Source organism: Momordica charantia (genome assembly GCF_013281855.1).
Source record: "Momordica charantia cultivar OHB3-1 chromosome 2 unlocalized genomic scaffold, Mcharantia_2.0 BLBB01000002.1, whole genome shotgun sequence".
Taxonomy (NCBI): domain Eukaryota; kingdom Viridiplantae; phylum Streptophyta; class Magnoliopsida; order Cucurbitales; family Cucurbitaceae; genus Momordica; species Momordica charantia.
Genome location: NW_028275160.1, coordinates 13561001 through 13588568, shown reverse-complemented (window position 1 = coordinate 13588568; position 27568 = coordinate 13561001). Strand labels below are relative to the sequence as shown.

Here is a 27568-nt window from a genome sequence, read left to right as displayed (position 1 = left end):
TTGCCATTTATTCCCAAGGCCTGAACTGTGCACCGGTCCTTGCCGTTTATCCCCAAGGTACCAATGACTTCCCAGCGTATTGGTCCTTGACATTTATCCCCAAGACCCCAATACTCATTTACAGAAATTTGACGTTCGGCCTTGTCATTTATTCCCAAGGCAACTACTCAAGGCTTTGAACCTCCAAGCGATTTATATGCATTTTCAGTGCAGACCACCCATAGTTTAACGAACTGCCAACCCGTCCCTTCACCCTTCACCCTTCACCACTCCCACTAGCCCTCCCAAGACCACCTACAAGTATATTTCCCACATTCCAATTCACTGCACAGTTCACAAGCATGCTTTTCTTTGTAATAAACAAGTCACCACCCAACAGCTCACAACTAAAACAATATAAACTAATTATCAGTTTAACAACGCGAGCATTTCATTTACAACATGTTTGCAAAACGTCATGAGCTAGTTACTTTTAACCACAACAATTCATAATCTACTAGTCACCTCCAACAATAGGAATAGAAAGCATGTTTCCTCATAAGTGTTCAATAATAGAAAGACGGCAACAAAATCACTAGGAGTTCACCAATCAAAACTAACAATCCCTACATGCATAATTAAATTATTTTAACTAAAAAGCAGCATCAAAACTATTCCGTTAACGCTAAATAACGCACGCACTCGCCACCTGGTGCTACTTACCCAACCACGTCTTTAAGTTTGCGTCGAACTCACACCTAAGCACAAAAAACGGAAAAATACAGCAATATAAATATACTGTTCAGCCTTCGAAAACAACTCTAAGAGGGTTTGAAGGGTCTCATTACCGCAAAACGACTTCGTGTAGGTGTGGGTAAATTAGATCTAGCTTGCAAAGGGGTGGGTAGCGTAAATCGGGCTTCGAACGGATGAAGATAATCGCCGGACACCACCCAAAACACTGCTGTCCACGTTTTTTTATAGCAGCGAAAAACGCCCAAAACGACCTCCAACGGCTTCGATTTGATGTCCGTTACAACAAAATAATTTCGCTTAGGTGTGGGTATTCCAAATTGATTTCGTTTAGGTGTGGGTAATCCAAATCTAACTTTCGAACAAAAGGTGGGTCAAAGAAAATTACAGGGCTTCCCGGATCTAAGCTATTCGAGTCGTTGGAGTTTGACGGATCGAGGGAAAACACCGCGAACAGCCACCACGCGCCGCCGCCGCACCTGCTGCTGCTCGAGACCACGCGCCGCCGCCTGCTGCTGCCCGACGCCGCTTGCTGCTGCTTGAGCCCGACGCTGCTGCTGCCGTGCTGCTGTCCCGACGCCACACCTACTGCTCCGATGCCGCCGCTATTCGTCGCGTCGCCTGGACGGAGCTGCTCGCCGTAGAAGAAGAATCCGAGTGGGGGGTGGCCGGCGGCTTCAACAAGAGAGGGAAAGGGAGGATGAAGAAGAGGAAAAAGAACAGGGCTAGGGTTATTTGTTTTAAACTTTTAACTCCTTTGGGCTTGGGTTCTTTTCCTTTTGTTTAAGGCCCACTTACCCAACCCCTCCTTGTTAAAACAAGTCGATAATATAATTTCGTAATTGGCCCAATGACCCAAAACAAGTGTCACATAACGGAATCCGTACTAAACCATAATTTAATAAATAACTACACGCGACTAACCCACCACTAATTCTGTAGCAATACACAATAACCGAGATGCCACACTAAAATTAAATAAAGATAACTGATGAATCAAATAAAATAAAATGAAATAAATAAATAAAAATCTATTTTGTTATAAAAATTTCCCAGAACTCGAGGCAAGCTAACCTGAGTAACGCGGGACGTTACATTATTTTAGTGCAGATTTATTTTCTTTGATTCTATATATTTTCTCATTTGATTTTGGTACTCTAAATAAAGTAGAGGAATTGTATCTGTGGTACTTGAATGAGCTAAAAACCCAAGAGGACGATATCGGTATTCAGTTACCAACTATATTAAAACTTGACTTGTACACTTGAGGTAAGCAATTTTTGCTACAAGTAGTTGTGTGGTAATTATTTGACCTTATCCAACATATTCAATTTGGTCATACTTGAAGAGCGAGACATAGATCAAACATTATGCTTACGAATTATTATTCTTCGGACCTTACAACTTGTCTCCTGACACGTGGCATGTCGTTTTACATCTTCCAACATTTTCTACAACTTTAGAGGGTTGAGGAATTAATCAACATAGCTTTTCAAAGGTTAGGTCAATCATGACACTTGGCATAATAGAATGCCATGTGTATATCTCGAGTTGATGACATGGTGCGTAAGCTAGGTAAAACAATTGTTTTGATATGAACTTTGGTGGTGCTTTTAATGCGGGCTTGAATCTAAGAAAATTAGTTAGGTTGTTGGCAAAATAAATAGATTGTTGCCTTACGCTGAACTCTTTATCTCGGCACATGACACTTACTTTCAACCAACAGAGGTTTGACTGAGCTAATGCCACAGTTGGTTGAGCTTCAAGGTCGACTATTTTATGTTCACTCGATTCTAATGAAAGATCTAGCATACTGATCTTTCCTAACATTTCAGGTGTCGCAAGCCATACTTTACCCTCTAACATACATTTTTCACTTTCCACATGGATTATAGAAATAAAGTTTTTCAACTTCCTTTCTTTTAAAACTCTCATTTCTTTGGCTCCACAATGGTCCCCATTACCCTCTTCATTCACTGCCACCATTCAAACTTGTTCCTTTTTGGTTGCTCAAACTTCACCATGCATGCACCACGCTCCAAGGTAACACTCTTGAAGCTTTCAAATCAAGGAATTCTTGTGTGTTAGGGTTTCCAAAATTAGTTGTTCCTTTTTTGTGCGTTTGTGAATGTTGGTACATTTAAAGATTATCGAACTTGTTTTTATCTATATTTCACTTTTTTCAACTAGTTCATTGTGCATATTTGGAAGGAAATTATAGGTTTAGATCGAAAAATGTTCGATATCTTTTCTTCATTAAGGTGGAGATTTTTTGTTGCAATTTCAAATGAATGGAATGTTAGAGTAGTATTTCTTAGCCTTTTCGACTTCTTTTGTGTGCATTTTGCTAAAAATCTCGTTTTGTTTGATGATAAAATGGTTGAAAACAGGTTTATAGGTTCAATTGCTTCATACGGGTCTTAACATTGGTCGAAAAGATCACTGTAAAGAAATGTTAACAGGTGTACGTATCCAGTGGTTCATAGGTGTATTTATCAGTCGGTTTGATTCCGTAATGAACCAAGATGCCATTGAATTGGCGTTTTGGCTTCAGTTCCATTGCAATTTCGAATGCTATACGTATTGTCGTGATAATGGATATTATTCTATGACCTTCGTTTAGAGTTCTTTCTTGGTCGATATGCTAAACACGAAGAATGACATAATGTGATTTCTTTTTCCTATTTCGTTATAGATTGTAATGATGTAATGGTTTCCTCTTGTATTGGTTCCAAATGTATGGATATGGTACCAAAGATTAACTCATCCGATTAATTCTATGTGAATCTCACCATTTGCATTTGTTGCACCTCTACTTAACAGTAAGCGTGTCCAATGCAAGTGCATATTGTCACAGGTAATAATCTGGAACTACTCCAAGTTTGTCTCAATAGAGATTAGTTTTCGTTTCAAACTAAGTTTGTAAATTGTTAGAATGATCAATCGGTTTCATGGCAAAAATAGTTAAGAATGTTTGTTAACTCTTAAAACAAAAGAAAACAGATTATGGAAAAACCAACTCCCTTACTCTTGCCTTACCCTTGAAACAGTTACTGCAACCAATCAACGTGGTCGGCGCACATTGTACACCACATCATGCAAACTGAGTTCTACTCCTATTCCACACTGTTTTTAGTTTGTTGAGGACCTTAGGTTAGAATTTATATATGTCTATGAAATACTAAAAACCTAAATAATTTAAACGTCAACTCTCATTATATTTAACGGATAAGAAATCATATGCCTAGGTTATTGGCTTAATACTTTATTTCTAAAAGCTACTTCCCCTTTTCTCTTGATGAACTTAGGTTTTATCTAATTTTTTTAGAATTAGACTCAAACTTATGTGATTAAACAAGTGGTCAACAAGTAAATCAACTATAAAAAACTTAATCAATTAAGATAAGCAATAACGAGGGTGATGATTGTCGTTTTTTTTTATAGCTACAGTTTTTACAAAAATAAAACTATGACATTCCTAAGAGGCTTGACAAGGTAATTTAATTAGTATATTTTATACTCTTGTATTAATATTAATTTGTCCTTTATCTTCTCCTTCTAGGATTAGGTCAACCTTGTATATTTGTCTAAATATATAGTCTTTAATAATGTGAATACATCACATTGGATTCTCTCCAACCTTAGTCTCTACATGGTATCAGAGCTCCAGGTTTCTTCTAAAATTTTTGTACCCATTAGGGTTTTGATGCCCATTAGGGTTTTGTGCCCATTAGGATTTTGTGCCTATTAGGGTTTTGTCCTTTAGGCTTTTGTTCATTGCTATACAACACAACTCACTACTACCACCGCCGCTGCCGCCGACCACTGTCACCGACAGCCGTTGCCGCCGCTGACCACTGCGGACCACCATCGCTGCCGCCGCCGACCGTTGCCGACCACCACCGATGCCGCCACCCATTGTCCACCGTCGCCGTTTGCTGATTCGCCAACGTGCTGTATTCCAATTGCTATTCGTGGGTTTCGTCTCGCTGTCCTTCGCACCTTCGTCACCGTCAGTCGCCGTGCGCTTTCGTCACCGCCAATCTCCTTCGCCCCTCTGGTTGTCGTGGGGTAGCACTTAGGGTTTTTGGTTTCAAAAAACACCTGATCCGGTTTGATTTCAAGTGGTTTGGTTCATCCGGTTCAGGTTCGGTTCGGTCTGGTTCGTTTGTTTCAGTTCAATTGGTTTGGTTCACTTGACTCTGTTCAATTGGTTTGGTTCACTTGGCTCTGTTCAATTGGTTTGGTTCGATTCCCTTTCCTCCTTCAGATTTGGTTTGGTATGTTTCAGTGCAGTTTTTGTTTGTGTCCATATTGTTGAAGTTACGATCGAGAAGAAATTAATGGTAACGATTTTTGCGGAAGAGTTTGCTAAATTCCAACAGTATCAAGAGTCATTGATGGCATCATCCTCTAATCCAATTACTGTCATTGTTGATTCAGGTAATACCAATAAATGTCTTATTTCCTCCGCGTCAAAATGGGTCATTGACTCTGGTGCTATGAATCATATGTCAGGTAACCCCAATTTATTTGCTACCTTTTCACCATCTACATCTTTACCCAATGTTACAATAGCGGAGGACACCACTTCTCCTGTTCTTGGCTCTGGCACAGTTCATCTCTCCAAAACTTTTTCATTGACCTCTATTTAAATTTGCCACAATTTTCTTTTAATTTGATCTCTGTCAGTAAACATACTCGTGATCTCAATTGTTGTGTCTTATTCTTTCCTGGTTATTGCTTATTTCAGGATCTTACAATGAAGAAGACTACTGGTAAAGGGCGTGAATCTAATGGCCTCTACACGTTTGATACACAAATACCTACAGCCACCGTTTGCACTCGAGTGCCAACTCCCTTCGAAGAACATTGTCTTTTGGGTCATCCATCTCTCTCCGTGTTAAAGAGTCTCCGTCCTCAATTTCATAGTTTGCATTCTTTAGATTGTGAGTCATGTCAATTTGCTAAGTTTCATCGTCTCAGTTCCTATCCTAGAGTCAATACACGAGCTGATGCTTTTTTTGAATTAGTCCATTCTGATGTTTGGGGTCCTTGTCCTATTGAGTCCAAAACTGGATTTCGGTATTTTGTTACTTTTGTCGATGATTTCTCTCATGTAACTTGGTTATATTTGATGAAACATCGTTATGAGTTACTTTCTCATTTTCGTAACTTTCATGCTGAAATTCGAACTCAATTTGGTGGCTCTCTTAAAGTTCTACGGAGTGATAATGCTAAGAAATATTTTTCTGGTGCTCTTGGCTCCTATTTAAGTGAAGATGGTATTATTAATCAATCCTCGTGTGCTGATACTCCGTCTTAAAATGGAGTTGCAGAAAGGAAAAAAAGACATCTTCTAGAAACAGCAAGGGCCTTAATGTTTCAAATGCATGTTCCAAAATACTTTTGGGCTGATGCTGTTTCGACGGCTGGCTTCTTGATTAATCGCATGCCTTCGTCAGTTCTTAAGGGTGAAATACCTTATCGTACTCTATGTCCTACGCAACCTTTATTTCATATTAAACCTAAAATATTTGGTTGCACTTGTTTCGTTCGGGATGTTCGCCTCCAGCTCACCAAATTATACCCTAAGTCATTAAATGCATTTTCTTTGGTTACTCTCGTGTTCAAAAAGAGTATCGATGTTATTGTCTTGATCTCAATAGATATCTTGTCTCTCCTGACGTTACGTTCCTTGAAAATACTCCTTTTTCATCGTCCTTGAGTACCGGTCAGGGGGAGCAGTCACAGGAAGATGATACCTTTCTTGTCTATTCTATTGTCTCTACTTCAATTGAAGAACTTCCTAGCAATACATCTCCCTCTGCGCCTGATCCTTCTCTCTCCACTATTACTCAAGTTTATTCTCGTCGGCAACCTCCTACGGACTCATGCCCTATACCAGCAGCTTCTTTGCCTGTGGATCCAGGAACAAGTGATGACCTTCCTATTGCCCTTCGAAAAGGTAAGCGTAAGTGTACTTATCTTGTTTCTTGTTTGTTTCATATAACCATTTATCATCATCTACTTGTTCGTTTATTGCATCCCTTGAATCTGTATTTATTCCTAAAACTGTTCATGAAGCTTTGTCTCATCCTGGTTGGCGGACTGCTATGTTGGAGGAGATGACTGCCTTAGATGACAATGGTACTTGGGATTTAGTGTCTCTTCCTACAGGAAAGAAACCTATAGGTTGTAAATGGGTGTTTGCTGTTAAAGTTCATCCGGATGGATCAATTGCCCGTTTGAAAGCTCGTCTTGTTGCTAAAGGATATGCGCAGACTTACGAAATTGATTATTCTAATACTTTTTCTCCAGTTGCTAAATTGGCTTATGTTAGGTTATTCATTTCATTGGCATATGTTCACCATTGACCCTTGCATCAGCTTGATATTAAAAATGCATTCCTCCATGGTGATCTTCAAGAAGAAGTTTATATAGAGCAACCACTAGGTTTTGTTGCTCAGGGGGAGAATGAAAAGGTATGTCGCCTTCGTAAATCCTTATATGGGTTGAAACAAAGTCCGCGAGCATGGTTTGGAAAATTCAGTCAGGTGATTGAGAATTTTGGAATGAAGAAGAGTAAGTCAGATCATTCTGTTTTTTATAAAAGATCTGAGTTTGGTGTTATCTTACTAGTTGTATAGGTTGATGATATTTTGATTACTGGTAATGATTCATCAGGCATCCTATCACTCAAGTCTTTTCTTCATAGTCAATTTCATATTAAAGATTTGGGAATGTTGAAATATCTCTTAGGAATTGAAGTAACAAGGAGCAAGAAGGGGATCCTTTTGTCACAAAGAAAGTATGTACTTGACTTGTTAACTGAAACAGGAAAGTTAGCTGCTAAGTCGCGTAGTACCCCAATGATACCTAATTTACAACTTACAAATGAATAGGAGTTGTTGAAAGATCCTGAGAAGTATAGGAGATTAGTAGGGAAGCTGAATTATCTTATGGTTACGAGTCTAGACATAGCTTATCCAGTCAGTATTATGAATCAGTTTATGAGTTATCCTACGACTGACCATTGGATCGCATTGGAACATATTCTATGTTATTTGAAAGGTGCTCCTGGACGTGGCTTGTTATATAAAGATCATGGTCATCTTAATATTGAATGTTTTTCAGATGCTGATTGGGCAAGTTCTAAGGAAGATAGAAGATCAACCTCAGGATATTGTGTATTTGTCGGAGGTAATTTAGTTTCTTGGAAAAGTAAGAAACAAAACGTGGTGTCGCGTTCAAGTGGTGAATCAGAATATAGAGCTATGGCACAGTCGGTGTGTGAATTAGTATGGATAGATCAGCTTCTGACTGAATTGGGATTTGGCATCACCACTCCAATGAAACTTTGGTGTGATGATCAAGCAGCTCTTCATATTGCATCTAATCCAGTATTTCATGAACGAACCAAACACATTGAAGTTGATTGTCATTATGTACGTGAGAAAATGCAGCAAGGATTGGTGGCTACAGGGTATGTGAAGACTGGAGATCAGCTAGGAGATATCTTTACTAAAGCATTGAATGGAGCACGAATAGATTGTTTGTCTAACAAGTTGGGCATGATTAATATATATGCACCAACTAGAGGGGGAGTGTTAGAGTATAGATATTAGTATATTTTATACTCTTGTATTAATATTAATTTGTCATTTACCTTCTCTTTATAGGATTAGGTGAACCTTGTATATTTGTCTATATATATAGACTTTAATAATGAGAATACATCACATTGGATTCTCTCCAATCTTAGTCTCTACACATAGAAATTGCTTAAAAGAAAACATTTTCATTAAACTTGGAATTGAGTCGAAAAATGGATGAAGAAAAATAAGCATGAATTTAAATAGAACTTGCAAATAAAAAGAAACAGAACTAGAAAAACTGAAGAACAACTAAGGAAAAGAACCAAGATTCAAAATTTAATGTTGATGGAAATACAAAGAATAAATTATGCTAAAACATAAATTTAAAGAGGAAAATTGGGAGCTTGAATGATGATCAAACTCTCCAAGAAGTGTAGAGTTTACAAGCCTTTGAGGTTGCAACTTTGTCTAAGAGATCTTTGGGAAATTGGTAGTTAACTTTTAGGAGTTAATTCGACGTCCATTTTTTCACTCCAATGGAGGACTGACTTGGTACGAAGATTTCACGAAAGTCCTTGGTAAAACCTTAGCTCAAACATAGCATTTTATCATAAGCAAACGGTGCACCTGAAGAATCGTTATGTGTATGCAAGAATTCTGGAAAATAATGTGCATGACTCATCAGTTTAGCATTGCTCTAATTTTCTTTGTAAAACACACATAAAAGCATCATTTTTATTGCATTTCCCTAAGTATGAGTTCTTACGTCATGCAAAATGAATTATCAGCCTTTTAGACAAATACATGCATGAAACATACGTGATGAACACCAAAAGATCTTTAACGAGCATGATAATCAACATTTTTAGCCTTGAAATCAAGGCTTATCACACCCCTAAACTTAAGACATTGCTTGTCCTAAAGCAAAAATAGCAATCGTCTGTTCAATAACTAGCATGTAAAACACGTGAATAAGTCATGCTTTAGCAAGAAATCGGGTAACTACTCATATGGTATCTCAGGAAGGACGTTAATCCCTTACTCCCACTCCCTACTATCTTTCTCAAGCGAAATCACTAAAAAAACCAACTTTTATTTTCAACATAAAAATATTTCTAACTTCCCTCATTTTCCAACTCCAAAACTTTTTGAAATCGAGTAGAGACTTGCACACTTCATTTAATGATTCAAGTTCTTTAGTACTAAATGACCCGAAAAATAGGACTGGCTAGTAGCTATGTAGCTTCGGAACGAGTTTCTCAACCGTCCACTACAATTACTTATGTGGATCTCTAGGTTGACAACAATTCCAAGCCTATCAATAGTGAGTTGCACAAAGTCAAACTAGACGATGTGTCCATAAGTGCGACTCTTTTCGAAAACAGAGAGGAAACTGAATTAAGATAAGGTTCCTTACTCTTTATTTCAGTAATTTTCTTTCCACACATTTTCGTTCCGCACTTGTTTTTACCCTTTTTATTTTACTCATCTATATATATAAATCTCATTGTTTTCGTTATTGTTTTTTTTTTCTGGTTTTTCTTTTGCCACTCTTTTTCTTCTTTTTGCTTTTAATATTCTACTCTTTATTTTTCCTCACTTTTTCTTACCCCTCTTGTTCTTCTATTCACGGTATAGTATTATGCTAACATGTTTTCTTAAGCTACTCCCCGAAACATGTTTTCTTAAGCTACTCCCCGAAACTTGAAGGAAGTGACTCCCCAAATGTCCTCACAAGTATGAAAGTTTTGTACGTGCATAAAAATTTTAACATTAAGGGACAAGATTCTCTGAAAGATTGAAAAATTTTAGTTAAGCTCAGAGAGGTAGAAAACGATCTTAAAAAAAAGTTAAAAAATAAAATAGACAAATGATTACCTAAATTTCGTCATCGGCATGAGAAAGGCACGAGACACCACAGTCAAGGCTTCACATGCTTGAGATTAATAAGATTGTTGATGCATTCACACAACAAAACTTACAAAAACAATCTTTTCATTCATGCGAATCTTATTTCAGTTTTACATATCACAATTCTCCACAACTCTGTAGCATGATTCCAAAAGGCTAAATTATCAACAAAAATAAAGAATCAACTACCTAATCCTAAACATGCACATCTATTAAAACTAGCTATCAAAAGAAAGGCCTAACAAGAACCAAACTAAAGAAGACAGCGGTCAGAAAACTCCGATACCCCATTCGCTTCCCTCGTCATCGGCATCGTTAAAGTTTAGTTGAAGAGGATGAGACAGAGATGCAGCATTGTCATCCAAAAGCGAATGAGATCAGGAATATCAGGAAAATATTGGGTAAAGTATGAATGCATGGCCCTTTTTGTGAGCAATTAATGTATCAACCCATTCGATTGAAGGCTTGGGCGAGTTGCAGGCCATGGAGATGTTGCATAATTGGTCCAATGAAAGAGTTGGTGCGGTGGAGAAGAAGCCATGGATGAAGAGTTTTTCAAAAAATTCAATTGTGACGGGGAAGGTATACCGTTAAAGTGGAGTTTTTAAGGTATTTGGAAAAAAATGAAAGGTGGAAATTTTTAGGTCAAAGTGGGTATAAAGAAAATGACATAAGTTGAATTTTTAAAATGAAGCAAAGAAAAATAACACTTGATTTTTTAATTTTTTTTTTAAACAAACCCAACAAATTTTTCGTTGCTCAAGGATGCCCATGGCTCAGCCTCATCATCGGGCCCGAGGCCTAAAGGCCGGCCGAGGCCCAGCCCAAGTCCAAGCTCGATCCAAGGTCAACATTTGACCAGCCCGGCCCAATCCAACCCTTTTATTAATTGGATTGGATATGGATATTCACTTTTTAATTTGGACCGGCCTTCAGTCGTATTTGGATTGGTCCGTAGGGCCGGCCCAAAAGCCCGATCCAATATTTATTAATATTTATATTATATAATATTAAAATATTAATATTAATATTTATATTAATAAATATAAACAATAAACAAGATGAGACAAGACATTGATAAGATTCAGGGACAAATCACAGAAATTTTCAATATCTTAAAAAATATTGTTGGGGCATTTTTCAACCTAACAATTTAGTCGAACCTCATAATAATTCATCACCTGAGGTGAACTCACCTCTTTGTCAACCAACAGAGCGCTTCCCTCAACATAATTTGTCACATGAAGATTAGTTTTTCAAGAAATGCCAACAAGCTCCTACAATCTGTCAGGTTGAATTCACATTCCAAGATGGACAAACATCAAAAGTCAAATACTCAGATAAGTTAAAAGGTAAAGAAAAAGAAAATGCTACCAATGAAAATGCTGAAGAAACTGCAGGGAAAGAAAGTGCACGGAGATGGAGAGAGGCAAACGAACAACTGACAGTGCCTTTAATTGATAAAGAGCCACAAAATAAAAGCTTCATCGAAAGGAAAAATAAAGTCCAGGCAGTAATCTCGAAGTGCAAGTGGAGGTACCAACAAGGATTCGCGGTATACAATCCGTCTACAGTACCCATAAACTCATCGGCTCTGCAGAATGACCCACATCTAAGATTGTCAGCATTACCTAACAATCATAAGAGTATGAGGCAACTAAAGCAAGAGAGTTTTCATCCAATCCCAATATCCTATACCGAGCTGTTATCACAATTATTTCAAAGTCATCTACTAGCTCTGGTACCTGTAGAACCATTGCAGCCACGTTATCCAAAGTGGTATGACCCGCAAGTCCACTGTGATTACCATGCAGGAGCTGTAGGTCATTCGACAGAGAACTGTACTTCACTAAAGCATAAAGTGCAAGTTCTAATGAAGGTAGGATGGCTAAAGTTTTCAAAGGAAGATGGTCAACACGTGAAGCACTAGAATCATGAGTGTACAAGATTATCAAAATCAATGTTGACCTATTGCTTTGCATTCTCAATAAAGTTTATTTCTGCTTTGAAGTCATCTTTGAGATTGCTTGCTAGTGTTAAAACGACAATGAAGCTTTAGTCACCCATGATTTAGCTAAGTACTTGTAAAAAAGAGTGTGAGTGTGTGGACATTGAGCTATTTTTCTTAAAAAAAAAAACAAAGTCATACATTCATTCATGCATCACTCATATCATATCATTGGTTGAAAAACAAAAAAAAAAATGTTTTCTTTGAAAGGCTCTCGATAAAAAGGAAATTACATGTTTTGAAATTTCTCAATAATATTTTTAATATGGTCTACTCTTATCATTCTTGTTAGGTGAGACTTTAGCAAGAATCAAACAATCATTGTAAGTCACTTGGAGGAAACGGAAAAAAATAATAAAAAATAATAAAAAAGGTTGCGAAAAATAAATGAAAAGTGAAAAAAATTGAAAAATTGTAAATGCCTTCAACGTCCTCAATGAGATATAATTTTACCAAGATTTGTTCTCAGGCTAAACCCTAACTCAAAGCAGCTTTATGTTAGCCTTCCTATTTCTTCCCATGTGCGAACCAGTAAACCACTAAATATCCATGCTGTGGCAAAAATGCCTTTTTGAGGTGAGAGTCCAAAATTACTCACACCCTATAAAATCTTAAGTCTAGCCTGCTTTGAGACTAATCTACCTTGAGCCTAGCCTACCGATATATGGTAAATATAGTCAACATTGAGAGTTGACCATTTACTACAAAAAATCATTTGCTCAGCCCGTCACATACAATTTTTGCGATGAATATCAATATTTTCCTACTTACTATTTACCAAACCTGTCTCATCTAATTGCGTGGCAAATGTCCAAAATTATTCATCTAGTGTTGCCCTGAGAACTTTGAAAGTAATAAAATAACATTGGGCTCTTATGATTAACTGCTTTATGAATTGGTACTTGTAGTTGCTCAAAAATTTCCCTACTAATACTTCATTCTTTCACTTTCTATTTCATCTTGTTCTTTTATCACAATTCTTAGTCTCTTATCTTCTTTTGAATAAAAGTGATTTCAAGACTGAGGATAGTAGTTTTGAGAATTGGGAAATTAGCGACATGACAAATAGTCTCAAGGTCTCAGTCTCCTTTGATGAATTTTGCTTGTCAAATTTCTCCAGCTAAGCTCAAAGAAGGAGTGAGGTACATGAGATAAACTCTTGGGGAGTTATGCAACCAATTCTCAAAGTTATTTCTCCAAAGAAATTGGGTCATTTCTACTCTTCTATTCAATTGATCCTACTCTAATCTCGCTCTTAAAAATATATTTCAATCTCTTATTCTTCCAGAGATTTGACAAAATATCCATGAATTCTTGGTTTCCTTTTCTTTAAAAAGGAAGTCTGCTGACTTTTATTCATTGTCAGGCTTTGTTGCAAAATCATGATTCCTATCCTCCATTATTTCTAATGTTAAATCCATTTTCTTGTAACCGATCTTTTTCTTGTCAATTATAAGGTAGAGTTTATGAAGCAGTTTAATCAAACAAGATGTACAATGCTATGAGTTACCTTTGATTGTTCTCTAAACTGGCACATGAGACACCTCTACAAAAAAATTTCCTTCCAAACCTGATATAGTTGAGAAGTTACCTTGTATATCTCCAATCGAGTGAAAACATTCATTAAAAAAAATAATAAAGAAAAAAAAGCAAAAGGAAAAAAAGAACAGTTGATGTGTTTCTTCCAATGTTGACATTACCTTTTCTCATTTGATTCTTTGCTAAATAATTGCTAATAAGAAGGATGAGAGTAGACAAAAAAAGTAATATCTTTGCAAAGTATGGAAAAACTTCTTATTCTCTCAACTATATTTTCACTAATCATGCATTCACATCACTTGCATACATATTCTTCAAAAAAAAAAAAAAGAAGTTGTCATATCATGATTACATTATGAAAATTTAAGTATCATGCATTGTGCATTCATAATCACGTTCTATTGTTTGAGCCAAAATAAAAATGAGTATCATACATACATGATGCAACCATCTAGGATTGCATATACATTATTGCAGCATGCGTTGAGGGTCAAATTCATTGGTTAAACGAAATAAAAAACAGATCATATACTGTCACACATTGTCAAATGATAAGAATAAATGGAAAGTAAAATGGATCGTCATTTGTCATTCATGACATTGGGGCAATACACATTTGTTGATGCACCATCCGTCCTAGGATAATTGCGCCAGAGGTCGCGCAGCAGCTTCTCATGAAGCCTCCTACGGATGTCTTTAGCTTTTCCTCGGCTTGTATAGTTAGAGCTAGTTCATAGGCCACACTCAATTGTTAGCGACAAGGTGCTTGCTCTTCATTAGCTATTTCTGACAGGAGCTCTTTCGTTTACAAGGGGACGCAATTTAATATGAGTATAACTTTCCATTGCCTCCATTCCTATCCCATCCTTTTTGATCTTTGGGCATTCTAGTCGTTGACTCCTCACGCCGCTACGGGCCTTTCTAGAACCGACCAGTGCCTCACCTGCACAGGTACCTACGTAGTGTAGTGTCGGTTTGTTAGGATGAATTGGATTGATCTAACCTCTCGCTCGGATGTAATATTTCGCTACGATAAGTACTCCATACTACCATTGGAAGTTCGCATTAGCATGAACACGTGGTGTTAGTCTTATCGTCTTGCGCCAAGTACATCTCTCATGCACTTAGCAAGTTTAAAAGAAACTCTAAACCCTACACTTAGGTGGCATATCTTTATTAGAAGAGCAAAGTTTTATCACCTCGGTAATTCCACTGTCTACTAAGCCAACGCCCGTTATGGCCGAGCCAACAATGATCTCCTTTGGTCTCGTTCCCATTCTTTGTTTGAACCGACCTAGCTGTGTCTTGCTTAGCCGAATATTTCAACAAACTCCACGACAGCACGCCGTAATTCACGCTTACCTTAAAGAGTTGTTGAGGCCTGCTCAAGAATCCTGTCGGAGACTTTGCCTATATATAGAAATCATTTGCCTCTATCCTAGGTCTCCTGCTCATCACGTTTCAGCTTATCCTCAAGGTCATCATTCTGTCCGAGCCGAGCTCGTAAGCTTAGTAATTTTTGTGATCAAACAGTTATCTTCGGTTAAATCGAACCCGATCCAAGTCGAGGTCGAAGCCTATTGTTAAAGCCAGGTCTGTTGCATTTTATCATTTGGTTAAATCGAACCCGACCAAGTCGAGGTCGAAGCCTGTTGTTAAAGTCAGGTCCGTTGCATTTTATCATTTGGTTAAATCGAACCCGATCTAAGTCGAGGTCGAAGCCTGTTGTTACAGCCAGGTCCGTTGCATTTTATCATCCGGTTAAATCGAACCCGATCCAAGTCGAGGTCGAAGCCTGTTGTTAAAGCCAGATCCATTGCATTTTCTTAGTCGGTTAAATCGAACCCGATCCAAGTTGAGGTCAAAGCCTGTTGTTAACGCCAGGTCCGTTGCATTTTATCTTCGGTTAAATCAAACCCGATCCAGGTCGAGGTCGAAGCCTGTGTTGTAGCAAGGTCCATTGCATTATATCATTCGATTAAATGGAACCCGATCCAAGTCGAGGTCGAAGCCTGTTGTTAAAGCCAGGTCCGTTGCATTTTCTCATTCTTTTAAATCGAACCCGATCCAAGTCGAGGTCGAACCCTATTGCTAAAGCCAAGTCCGTTGCATTTTATCTTCGGTTAAATCGAACCTGATCCAGGTCGAGGTTGAAGCCTGTGTTGTAGCCAGGTCCATTGCATTATATCATTCGGTTAAATCGAACTCGATCCAAGTCAAGGTCGAAGCCTGTTGTTAAAGCCAGGTCCGTTGCATTTTCTCATTCGGTTAAATCGAACCCGATCCAAGTCGAGGTCGAAGCCTTTTGTTAAAGCCAGGTCCGTTGCATTTTATCATTCCGTTAAATCGAACCCGATCCAAGTCGAGGTCGAAACCTGTTGTTAAAGCCAGGTCCGTTGCATTTTATCCTTCGGTTAAATCGAACTCGATCCAAGTCGATGTCGAAACCTGTTGTTAAAGCCAAGTCCGTTGTATTTTATCATTCGGTTAAATCGAACCCGATCCAAGTCGAGGTCGAAGCCTGTTGTTAAAGTCAGGTCTGTTGCATTTTATCATTCAGTTAAATCGAACCCGATCCAAGTCGAGGTCGAAGCCTATTGCTAAAGCCAGGTGTTTGGGGGAAAGAATACCCTGGACACGTGGAGGACAGCCATTGGTGCCCCAAGGTGACCATGAGTCATTCCCCAGCTCGGACCGCCGAGATCACCACCACTAGCGTTGACAGATACTAAGTATGAGGGCCGAGGTGAACCTGGTCGAGGTCCGACCTACCGGGAAGCTCGGTGGGGGTCGATGTGAGCTACTGTCAGCGGCGTGATTATCGGGTGTAACCGTCGGTCCCGAGTTTACCGGGTGTAACCGACGGTCTCGAGATTACCGGGTGCAACCGTCGCGAGATTAGCGGGACTACCACCCATAAGTAGAGGACTTCACTCCACGATCAGGTACGATGATTTCTGACCTCGAACTAAACTGGGAATCAGACCTATACTGACTTGATCGTCGGAGTGCTCACCTTTTTGTGCAGGTCCGCCCAAGTATTCAGATCGGTCCGGAGGCCGAGTTCGAGCTGCATTCTGAAATACACTATTGTGCATATCCTTGCATAAACATTTGGCGCCATCTGTGGGAAGCGACAATCTAAGTCATCCCAATATTTTTAAACCAATACGCGAGCGAAAATGGTTCAACTAGCAAACTCGACCAATACGGCAGATCGAAGGACTCTAGCTGCCAGCGATGCCCACCAAAGGGAGGTCGGAGCAGTAGTGGTAGAGGGGCAAGGTCACGACGGCCTAGCAACAGAACCCCTCCGCAGGTCGGCACGAATCACCGCGCCTGTTCTACCACCTGCGCACCCCCAAGGACATCCAAGGCCACCCGTGGCCGAGGTGGAACCTCTAAGAAGGGCGCCCGGGGTCCAGCCCCGGCCCCGACAAGTGAGAACTTGGATGCACTCCAGAAAGAAATGGAGGCAATGCGCACGAAAATGCGGTCCATGGAGGAACTGTATAACGAAATGATATTAGCTGCAGGCGCGGGGTCTCGATCTGAGAACCGAGTGACGCGCGTTGGCATACGCGAGCAAAGGGGTTCCCACCTTGGCTCAGTTGAGGAGGAACATCCCGAAGACAACGAGAGCGAGGGACACACTCGCCAGAGAGGAGACCTCCGTGAACACCTCAACAGAAAGAGAGGCTCATCTCTCCGAAAAGGACAGTCACCATCCCGCTCACACAGGAGCTCCAACCAGTAGGCTGAATCCTCTCGCAACCCAGCAACTCCTGCATGAGTGATTACAAGGGAGGAGTTCGACCAGCTGAGAGGCCAGCTCGACGCTCAGGTGGAGGCTTTAAAGGCCAAATGTGAGCAGAAAGAAGGTGCACTGAACGATGGCGACTTGGGAGAATCGCCCTTCACCTCGGACGTTTTGGAAGCACCGATCCCTCCGAAGTTCAAAGCTCCTACCGTGAAGCCTTATGATGGGTCGAAGGACCCCAAGAATTATGTTGAGGTCTTTGAAGGCCTCATGGATTTCCAAGCGGTATCAGACGCAATCAAATGTCGCGCCTTTCAGATCGCGCTTACTAGCAGCGCGCGATTGTGGTATCGGAGACTGCCAGCCAGGTCGATCTCGACCTACTCTCAGCTGAGAAGGGTGTTCCTCGCCCAGTTCTCTTCTCGGCATTATGACAAAAAGACAGCGACCCATCTCGCCACCATCAGACAGAAGGAGGGTGAGACACTGCGAGAATATGTCACCAGATTCCAGGAGGAGCAATTGAAGGTCGCACACTGCTCCGATGACTCGGCCATGTGCTATTTCCTCACCAGTCTAGCCGACGAAGCCCTCACGGTGAAACTTGGAGAGGAGGCCCCGGCCACCTTCGCCGAGGTGCTTCAGAAGGCGAAGAAAGTCATCCATGGACAGGAGCTCCTCCGAACCAAAACCGGCCGACCAGAACGAAAGATCGGCCGGGGCAGAAGTGGAAAAGATATAGAAAGGACAAGGGATCCTTTTCCAGCGGCCGAGCTGAGTATCGAAGGGCGGAGAACGAACCTACCAGGAGCCGACCTTACGAACGCTTCACCCCGACCACGATTCCAATTTCTGAGATCCTAACGAACATCAAGGAGTCTGGAATGGAAAAACTACTCAAGCGTCCTGAGAAGCTTCGGGGAGCCCTTGAGAGGCGCAGCAAGGACAAGTATTGCCGCTTCCATCGGGAGCACGGCCACAACACGTCGGACTGCTGGGAGTTGAAGCGCCAAATTGAAGATCTAATTCAAGATGGCTACTTCAAGAAATTTGTGGGAAAGCCCAGGACCAGCTCGGCAGAGAAAAAGGAAGAGCGGAAGCGTTCGAGGACGCCGCCCCGGCTCACTGACCGACCTGCGGTCATCAATACCATTTTCGGAGGGCCAAGCGGGGGTCAGTCCGGACATAAAAGAAAGGAGTTAGCTCGTGCAGCCAGGCGCGAGGTGTGCATCATCAGGGAGCAGAGGCCGACCTGCCCAATCACCTTCGACAGTACAGACTTAGAGGAGGTCCACCTGCCCCACAATGATGCACTTGTGATCGCTCCGTTGATTGATCATGTGGTGGTCAGGAGGGTGCTGGTAGACGGAGGCGCATCTGCTAACATCCTGTCCTTACCGACCTACCTCGCCCTGGGATGGACGAGGTCGCAATTGACGAAAAGCCCGACACCGCTGGTTGGGTTCTCTGGAGAATCGGTCATCCCAGAGGGTTGCATCGACTTGCCGGTCACACTTGGGCAGGACCAAACTCAGGTCACCCAAATGGCCGAGTTCGTGGTAATTGACGGTAGATCGACCTATAACGCCATCTTTGGGAGACCCATCATCCACTCATTTCGGGCCATTCCCTCGACACTTCATCAAGTTTTGAAGTATTCCACCCCCAATGGCGTGGGCACGGTCCGAGGAGTACAGTCCACTTCGAGGGAGTGTTATGCCTCCGCACTCAAAGGCTCATCGGTCTGCGCCCTCGAAACTCTCGCCGGTAGGGATGGGACGCTCGAGTTCGAGGTCGACCTGCCGAGGAGGGAGTTTGCCGCACCCACTGAGGAGCTCGAGCTTGTTCCTCTGCTTAGTCCCGAGAAGCAAGTAAGCATAAGAACCAAGCTGGGGGCCACCGATAGAGAGGAGCTAATCCACTTCCTCAGATCCAACTCGGATGTCTTTGCGTGGTCCCATGAGGACATGTCTGGCATTGACTCGAAAATTATGACGCATCGCCTCAGCATAGATCCGTCATTCCGACCTGTAAAGCAAAAAAGAAGACCTATAAACAAGGAGCGGAGTGATGTAATTGTTGAGGAAGTTAGCAAACTTTTGAAAGCTGAATACATAAGAGAAATTTCGTATCCCGAGTGGCTCTCCAATGTTGTATTGGTTAAAAAATCTAACGGAAAGTGGAGAATGTGCGTAGATTTTACGAACTTAAATAAGGCATGCCCGAAAGATTGCTTCCCACTGCCGAGGATTGATCAGCTCGTGGACGCCATAGCCGGGCACGAACTGCTCACCTTCATGGACGCCTACTCTGGGTACAACCAAATCAAGATGCATGTCCCAGATCAAGATCATACTGCATTCATAATAGACCAAGGTCTGTACTGTTACAAGGTCATGCCCTTCGGTTTAAAGAACGCAGGAGCGACCTACCAGAGAATGGTGAACAAAATGTTCGCCAAGCAGATCGGTCGGAATATGGAACTGTATGTGGACGACATGCTTGTCAAGAGCAAGCAGTCTAAGTCGCATCTCTCCGATCTGACCGAAGCCTTCGAGGTTCTGAGAACATATCAAATGAAGCTCAACCCAGCTAAATGTGCCTTTGGAGTCTCTTCGGGAAAATTTCTTGGCTTCATGGTGAACAACCGGGGAATCGAGGCCAACCCCGAAAAGATTAAAGCCGTGCTCGAGATGGAGGCACCTAAGACGCTGAAGCAGCTTCAGTGCCTCAATGGCAGGATTGCGGCCCTGAACCGGTTTGTTTCAAGATCGACAGATAAGTGCCTTCCTTTCTTCAAAGTCCTACGAAAGAAAGGACCGTTTGAATGGACAGCGGAGTGCGAGCAAGCATTTCAGCAGTTGAAAAGTTACCACTGCTCGACACCTTTGCTCGCCAAACCCCTGCCAGGGGACAAGCTCCAGTTGTACTTAGCAGTGTCTGACAATGCCGTCAGCTCGGCCCTAATCAGGCCTGAGGAGGCGCGGTAAAACCCGGTCTACTACACAAGCAAGGCTATGACCGAAGCCGAGACCAGATACCCTCAAATGGAAAAGTTGGCTCTCACTTTAGTCACCTCGGCCCGACGGCTTAGACCATACTTCCAAGCCCATACTGTGGTGGTGCTCACTAACTTGCCCCTAAAAAACATCTTCCATAAGCCAGAAGCTTCTGGACGCCTGATGAAGTGGGCAATGGAGCTAAGTGAGTACGACATCCAGTTCGAACCCAGAACTGCGTTGAAAGGACAAGCAGCGGCAGATTTCATAGCCGAGCTCACACCACCTTCCGAGCTGAGCGAGTCCGACCTACCGTGGACAATCTATGTCGACGGATCCTCCAATGAGAAGGGGTGCGGGGCCGGGGTCCTCTTGCTCGGACCAGGAGGCGAGCGATTTGAGTATGCCTTGCGGTTCGGCTTTCGGACTTCTAACAACGAGGCTGAGTATGAAGCATTTATTGCCGGTCTGCGAATCGCTAGAGCATTGGGGGCCTCTTGTGTTAAGGTCTTCAGCGATTCCCAGCTAGTTGTGAGCCAGATCAAGGAAGAGTACCAAGCCAAAGACTCCCGAAGTTACGAAGTAAGCCGGGTTCCCCGAGTAGAAAATTCTAATGCTGACGCCTTGGCCAAGTTAGCATCGGCGTACGAGACCGACCTGGCCAGGTCGGTCCCCGTCGAGATCTTAGATAATCCCTCGATCTCAGAGCCAGATCTGATGGAGATCGGCGCTCCAGAGTTCTCATGGATGGACCCGATTGCGGACTTTATTAGGGGCAATTCACCACAAGACCCCAAGGAGTGCAGAAAGTTGGCAAGGCGAGCAGCTCGGTTTGTGGTCTGAGGTGGAGCATTGTACCGACGCGGCTTTTCCCTGCCTCTATTGAGATGCCTAACCCTGAAGAGGGCCTGTACGTCGTCAGAGAAATCCACGAAGGAGTGTGCGGCAATCACTCAGGCGCCCGGTCGCTGTCAGCCAAAGTGATCCGACAAGGATACTATTGGCCGACCCTCAGCCAGGACGCCAAGAAGTTCGTTGAACTTGCGACAATTGCCAACGCTACGGAACCATAATCCACCAACCTCCCGAGCTGCTCACCCGTGGCCATTCGCGCAGTGGGGGGTAGATATCATTGGTCGTTTCCCTTTGGGCAAGGGTCAGACCAAGTTCGCTGTGGTTGCTGTGGATTACTTCGCAAAGTGGGCCGAGGCCGAGGCGCTCTCCCACATAACGGAATCCAGAGTCACGTCCTTCGTATGGACAAATATCATATGTCGCTTTGGTATACCGCAGGCCATTGTGACAGACAATGGGAAGCAGTTTGACAACGCCAAGTTCAAAGACTTTTGCAGCAAGCTTGGCATAAGTCACCTTAGCTCGTCCTCCGCACATCCGCAAACAAATGGGCAGGTGGAGGCAATGAACAAGATCATCAAGCGAGGCATCAAACTTAGACTGGACTCCAAGAAAGGCAGGTGGGCCGAGGAGCTACCAGAGGTTCTATGGTCGTACCGGACCACCCAAAGAGAATCGACGGGTGAGACCCCGTTCTCCCTGGCCTTCGGCTCCGAAGCTGTAGTCCCGGTTGAGATCGGCATGCCATCTGACAGAGTAGAGCATTACGAGCCTACAGCAAATGAGGAAGAGCTGCTCCTCAACCTCGACTTGTTGGAAGAAAGAAGAGCAATGGCCCAGCTACGCCTGGTGGAATATCAGGGCAGAATGGCCAGACATTACAACGCCCGTGTTCGACCTCGGACCTTCCAGGTCGGACATCTGGTCTTAAGGAGGGTCCAAACCCATATGGGTGCCCTTGACCCGACCTGGGAGGGGCCGTTTGAAGTCAAGGGAATAGTCCGACCTGGGACATACATATTGGCCGATCTGAAAGGAGACGTCCTCGCGCACCCATTGAACGCGGAGCACCTGAAGCGTTATTATCCTTGAAATGCCGAAATGGTTTTCAATGGATCTGTAAAAACTGTTTCAATCGGAAATGTGATGATTTAATTTCATGATTCCGAGTTCGACCAGAAATTAAATGGGGGCCACGGACTCCCACACGATCACATTCCAACAGTCGGTTAAAATTCAATCCTCCAAAACCTAAGGGTACGAGGTGCGATGCCAAAACCAGTGATGAACTTAAAATTCAAACCTTCAAGGTAAAGGGACGATGTGAAAAGATCAAAATGATCAAGCCTCTGAACCAAAGGGTACGATGTACGATATGAAGAACAGCTACAGACTTAGGATTTTAGCCTTTTAACGTTTTTAAGTTAAGGGTGCGTGTTAAAAAATCCAGAGTTGGTGCAATGCATTGAACACTAGACAGAGATTCAAATTCAAACTTTCAATTATTTTAATTGAAGGCGCGACCTCAAAAGTAAGAGGTGCGAGGTGACATTGGCTGCAGTTCAAAGAAAAAGCAAAGAAAGGAAAGATGTTGCCAACACCAAAGTAAAAACGAAAAAAGCTTCTTCATTAAATGGAGAGCAGAGCCAAGGCTTATAGACCTTGCAGCTCTACCCTGACACTTGCAAACAAAAAAAAAAGGAGAAGAGAAGAAAGAAAAAGGCCTCATGAAGGATGATCGCCTAAGAGCCTGCCTGGGGAGCGCCCTCCTGAGCGGTGCCGACCTGGTCCTCTTCGAGATCGGAGTGGTCAGAGTCCAGATCTCTGACATACTTATCCACCAACGCTTGGGGGCCAGGGGTGCCGCCAGGCCCAGACGCCCACTGCTAGACACACCTCTTTTTCAGACCACTGAGATCGATCTGAAGGTCAGGCATGTCGGAAGCAATGCCCTTCATGAGGAACTTGAAGCCCGCGTCAGAGAAGTCTTTGGCAAATCCATCGAAGTCAGGATATTCCTTAAACGATTCCTCCAATAGGACTCCATTGCTGAGACGCTCCTTCGCCGTCTCCAGCTCAGCAGTCGCATGCTTCAGCTCCTCATCCTTCGCTTCAAGCGCCTGGAGCATGTCGTCCTTCTCCTTCAGGAGTTGGAACTTCTCCTTCTCCAAGCCCCTGGTGATAGCATGGGCAGCTCGGAGCTGGGCCTTGCGTCTGTCCTCTTCCTTCTTCAGCAGCTCGGCCCTGGTCTTCAGAGTGAGCCTTCAGCAGCTCATCCTTCATGGTGGAGGAAGCAGCCTCCAAGGCAGCAGAGAACTCCTCTTTCTCCCTCGCTGCCAGAACTTCCCTCCCATCCAGCTCGGCCTTTACAGCCAGAGTCGATTGAATGGAAGCAACAAACGCCTGAGGAAAAACACCAAGAAGAAAATTAGACCGAGCTACATGTTAGGTAAATTGAGCAAAACTGGAGACACCAGTCTTACCTCAGCGGCATAGTCGATGGTCCTCTGCAGAACGGACCCTGGGTCACTTACAAATTTGGACGTCCTCCTTAGGCAGCGGTCCAAACTTGCAGCCGAGATGTGGGACACCTGGTCCCTCACCCCAGAACTTGACGGCTCAACTCTGAACCGTGCCGTCACGTCGGACGTCCCGCCCATCCTGGCTTCAGGATCGTCCACCCGATCTGCGAAGCTCGCAGGCAGGACCCCACGAGCTCTGACCTCCAAGGGGGAGGTGGTCTTCTTCTTCTTCCTCCTTCGCTTCAGAGGGACTTCCTCCCTCGCCTCCTCGCCCAAGGGCGAGACATCCACCGCCTCGATCTGATCCCTGGGGCGCTTCTCCCTCGAAGGACCCCCAGAAGACTCCAGCTCGATCACTGGGGCTGGATCTTCCGAGGCTGGCCCTACCACAGCAGGAGTGGCAGGTTTCGAACTCTGGGCGGCCTCAAGAGCATGGGCTCGGCCCTTGGACTTGCGTTTCACGTTGCTCGCGAACCCGCAAACCATGGCTGCAAAACAAAGGAAAAAATATCAGCACAAAGTTAGAGGAAAGGGAGGGGGCAGCAAGCTCGGCATACCTAATTCGGAGTTCGGCCTTAAGGATTCAATAGGACGAACTGCAGGGTTGTAATCTAGCAGCCCGGACTCAAGCAGCAGCTTGTCGGTCACCAAGGTTCCGACCTTCCTACCCCTCGGAAAATGCTCCTTGTAATATTTCAACGTGTCGAAGGAGGCTTGTGTAAGCTCGGGGACTGGTCGGATTGAAACTGCGCGAAGACAAAATCCGAGTTAGACCTGAATGACAGGAAAGAAGATCACAAAAAGTAAGAACTACTCCGTACCTAGGTTCCCAAACCTAGTGGGAACGTCAAAGAAGGAACGACCTGACTCGTCCTTTGCAAGCCATTCCCCAGAAGCGTAGAACCACTTCCTCACCCATCCCTTGATGGAGGTCGACCCCTTAACTATACCGTCTGCGCCTTTCCTTGCGCACATATAGAACCGACCAGGCTTCTTAGCTATCTTTTTCGCTTCGAAGCACGAGAGGAGCTGGTCTACGTCCAACAGCTCGGCCTCTTCACTATCCCGAGCTCGTAGCCAAAAAAGGATGGCCAAAGCGAAAATGACACCCCACCCATTGAGGGCCACTTGAGCCGGAGTCAACCCAGTCCGGAAGAGAAATTCTTGGACAAAAGGGTGAAGGGGAAGCCGGAGGCCGTACTCAAACATTTTGAAGTATAGAGTGACCCATCCCTCTGGAGGATTGTCAGCTCTCTCCCCCTCCTCCGGAATCCTAAGGAGGATGTTCTCAGGGATAGCGAACCCCCTACGAAGGGATCCGAGGTAGTGCTCAGGTATCCTAGAAGGGTATTCCAAACCCTGACCCGAGGTGGAGGCATCACTATCCTCCCCGTCATCGGAGAACCTAAAGTTTTCTATCTCCTCGAGCTCGGACTCTAACCTACGAGCTAAATCCTCATCGGATCCTAAGTTGTTGCTAAAAGAGGACGACATGGCAACTACGTTCGAAAGAGAAAGTGAGGGAAGAGACCGACCTACCAAGGGTTCGAGCTGCCTTCAGATCGAACTCCAAGAATTCAGGAAACGTAAGGTATGACCTGAAGGGTTGGGGGTATTTATAGCTCGTCGGGAAATTTCCCCACCGTACATGTGTAATCAACGAGCGGCTAGGATCCTCCCGGAGATCCGAAGCGTCGGAATATTTGAATATTCCGATGATAAATCCACCGCAACGGTTATGTTTTCCCACGAATAGGGAGTCGCCACGTGTCCGAAGCAAATCAAATGAACTTCTCTGCCAGGTCGAGATCGGACCAGACAGAGAGGGGGCCAATGTTTGGGGGAAAGAATACCCTGGACACGTGGAGGACAGCCTTTGGTGCCCCAAGGTGACCATGAGTCATGCCCCAGCTCGGACCGCCGAGATCACCACCACTAGTGTTGACAGATACTAAGTATGAGGGCCGAGGTGAACCTAGCCGAGGTCCGACCTACCGGGAAGCTCGGTGGGGGCCGATGTGAGCTACTGTCAGCGGCGTGATTATCGGGTGTAACCGTCGGTCCCGAGTTTACCGGGTGTAACCGACGGTCCCGAGATTACCGGATGCAACCGTCGCAAGATTAGCGGGACTACCACCCATAAGTAGAGGACTTCACTCCACGATCAGGTACGATGATTTCTGACCTCGAACTAAACTGGGAATCAGACCTATACTGACTTGATCGTCGGAGTGCTCACCTTTTTGTGCAGGTCCGCCCAAGTATTCAAATCGGTCCGAAGGCCGAGTTCGAGCTGCAATCTGAAATACACTGTTGTGCATATCCTTGCATAAACACCAGGTCCATTGCATTTTATCATTCGGTTAAATCGAAGCCGATCCAAGTCGAGGTCGAATCCTGTTGTTAAAGTCATGTCAATTGCATTATCTTATTCGGTTAAATCAAACTCGATCCAAGTCGAGGTCGAAGCCTGTTGTTAAAGCCAGGTCCGTTGTATTTTATCATTTGGTTAAATCGAACCCGATCCAAGTCGAGGTCGAAGCTTGTGTTAAAGCTAGGTCCATTGCATTTTATCATTCGGTTAAATCGAACGCGATCCAAGTCGAGGTCGAAGCCTGTTGTTAAAGTCATGTCCGTTGCATTTTATCATTCGGTTAAATCGAACCCGATCCAAGTCGAGGTCGAAGCCTGTTGTTAATGCCAGGTCCGTTGCATTTTCTCATTCGGTTAAATCGAACCCGATCCAAGTCGAGGTCGAAGCCTGTTGTTGAAGCCAGGTCCATTGTATTTTATCATTCGGTTAAATCGAACCCGATCCATGTCGAGGTCAAAGCCTGTGTTAAAGTCAGGTCCGTTGCATCTTATCTTCGATTAAATCGAATATGATCCAAGATCGAGGTCGAAGCCTGTGTCAAGTACAGGTCCTTCCTGTCTAGATCCCACCTAGTGTCAAACTGAGTCCATCTATATCATACCTTCTCTGAACAAAAATTTCGCCTTCCCAATACTTTGCCTTTTGCCTTTGTCTACCCTTTTAGTTCTGCAAGGATACACAAAGGGGGCAAGCTGTAGACACCGTTATTGGTCCAACTAATTTTTATTTATTTATTATTATTATTTTTAAATATCTTCATTAAAAAAGATTACTTTATTATTGTTTATAAGCTAAAGTTTTAATTTAAATTTTTTTTAAAAAAAGTTTTCTTTTAAAAATTTTGATTTTATTACAAATTAAAAAATAAATATTTTATTTTTGATATTAACAGTTTTTTTTCCCCTTTTGATTTTTTCTTGGTCAAGGTTCTACAGGTGTCATTCCTTACGTTTTCCCTTCCTTTTTTTCTCTCTGTTTTACTTAACTCGCGCATGTTACTGTTATTTTATTTGTGTATTTAAAGGTCACATAGAGGCACACAGAAAGCAGACAAAAAGAGATGAAATTTGAGGCTTTCGTCCATCCCCTACCTTTCTCCTTCTCTCATTTTCTTCATAATGCCTCCATACACTACTCCCCTGTAGTTCTCAATCCATTTTCTTTACCATCCTGGACCACAAAAGTTTGACGCGTTCAAATTTGCCAATTATTGTGTTCTAGCCTACTCCTCCTCCACGCCTCAATTTCATCATCATCGTTGGAATTGGCG

General features: G+C 43.2%; 1 protein-coding gene across 1 annotated transcript; it reads left to right on the top strand.

Annotated features, from left to right (window-relative positions):
* The first annotated feature begins 5075 nt into the window (after positions 1 to 5075).
* LOC148212859 (uncharacterized) lies at positions 5076 to 7637 on the top strand. The gene is made up of 7 exons (XM_088120404.1): positions 5076 to 5175; positions 5251 to 5348; positions 5486 to 5817; positions 6402 to 6700; positions 6820 to 7070; positions 7122 to 7217; positions 7383 to 7637. Exons 1-7 carry the CDS (start codon positions 5076 to 5078, stop codon positions 7635 to 7637), a joined length of 1431 nt encoding a protein of 476 aa, XP_087976530.1.
* Positions 7638 to 27568: the final 19931 nt, after the last annotated feature.

What these genes read in the sequence shown, in the direction of transcription:
- LOC148212859 (XM_088120404.1), top strand. Translation starts at nt 5,076, where the DNA reads ATGGTAACGATTTTTGCGGAAGAGTTTGCTAAATTCCAACAGTATCAA. An exon ending in TCCTATTGCCCTTCGAAAAG is followed by an intron (nt 6,701 to 6,819) that starts GTAAGCGTAAGT and finishes CTGTTCATGAAG; the next exon opens with CTTTGTCTCATCCTGGTTGG. An exon ending in CTCAGGGGGAGAATGAAAAG is followed by an intron (nt 7,218 to 7,382) that starts GTATGTCGCCTT and finishes CTAGTTGTATAG; the next exon opens with GTTGATGATATTTTGATTAC.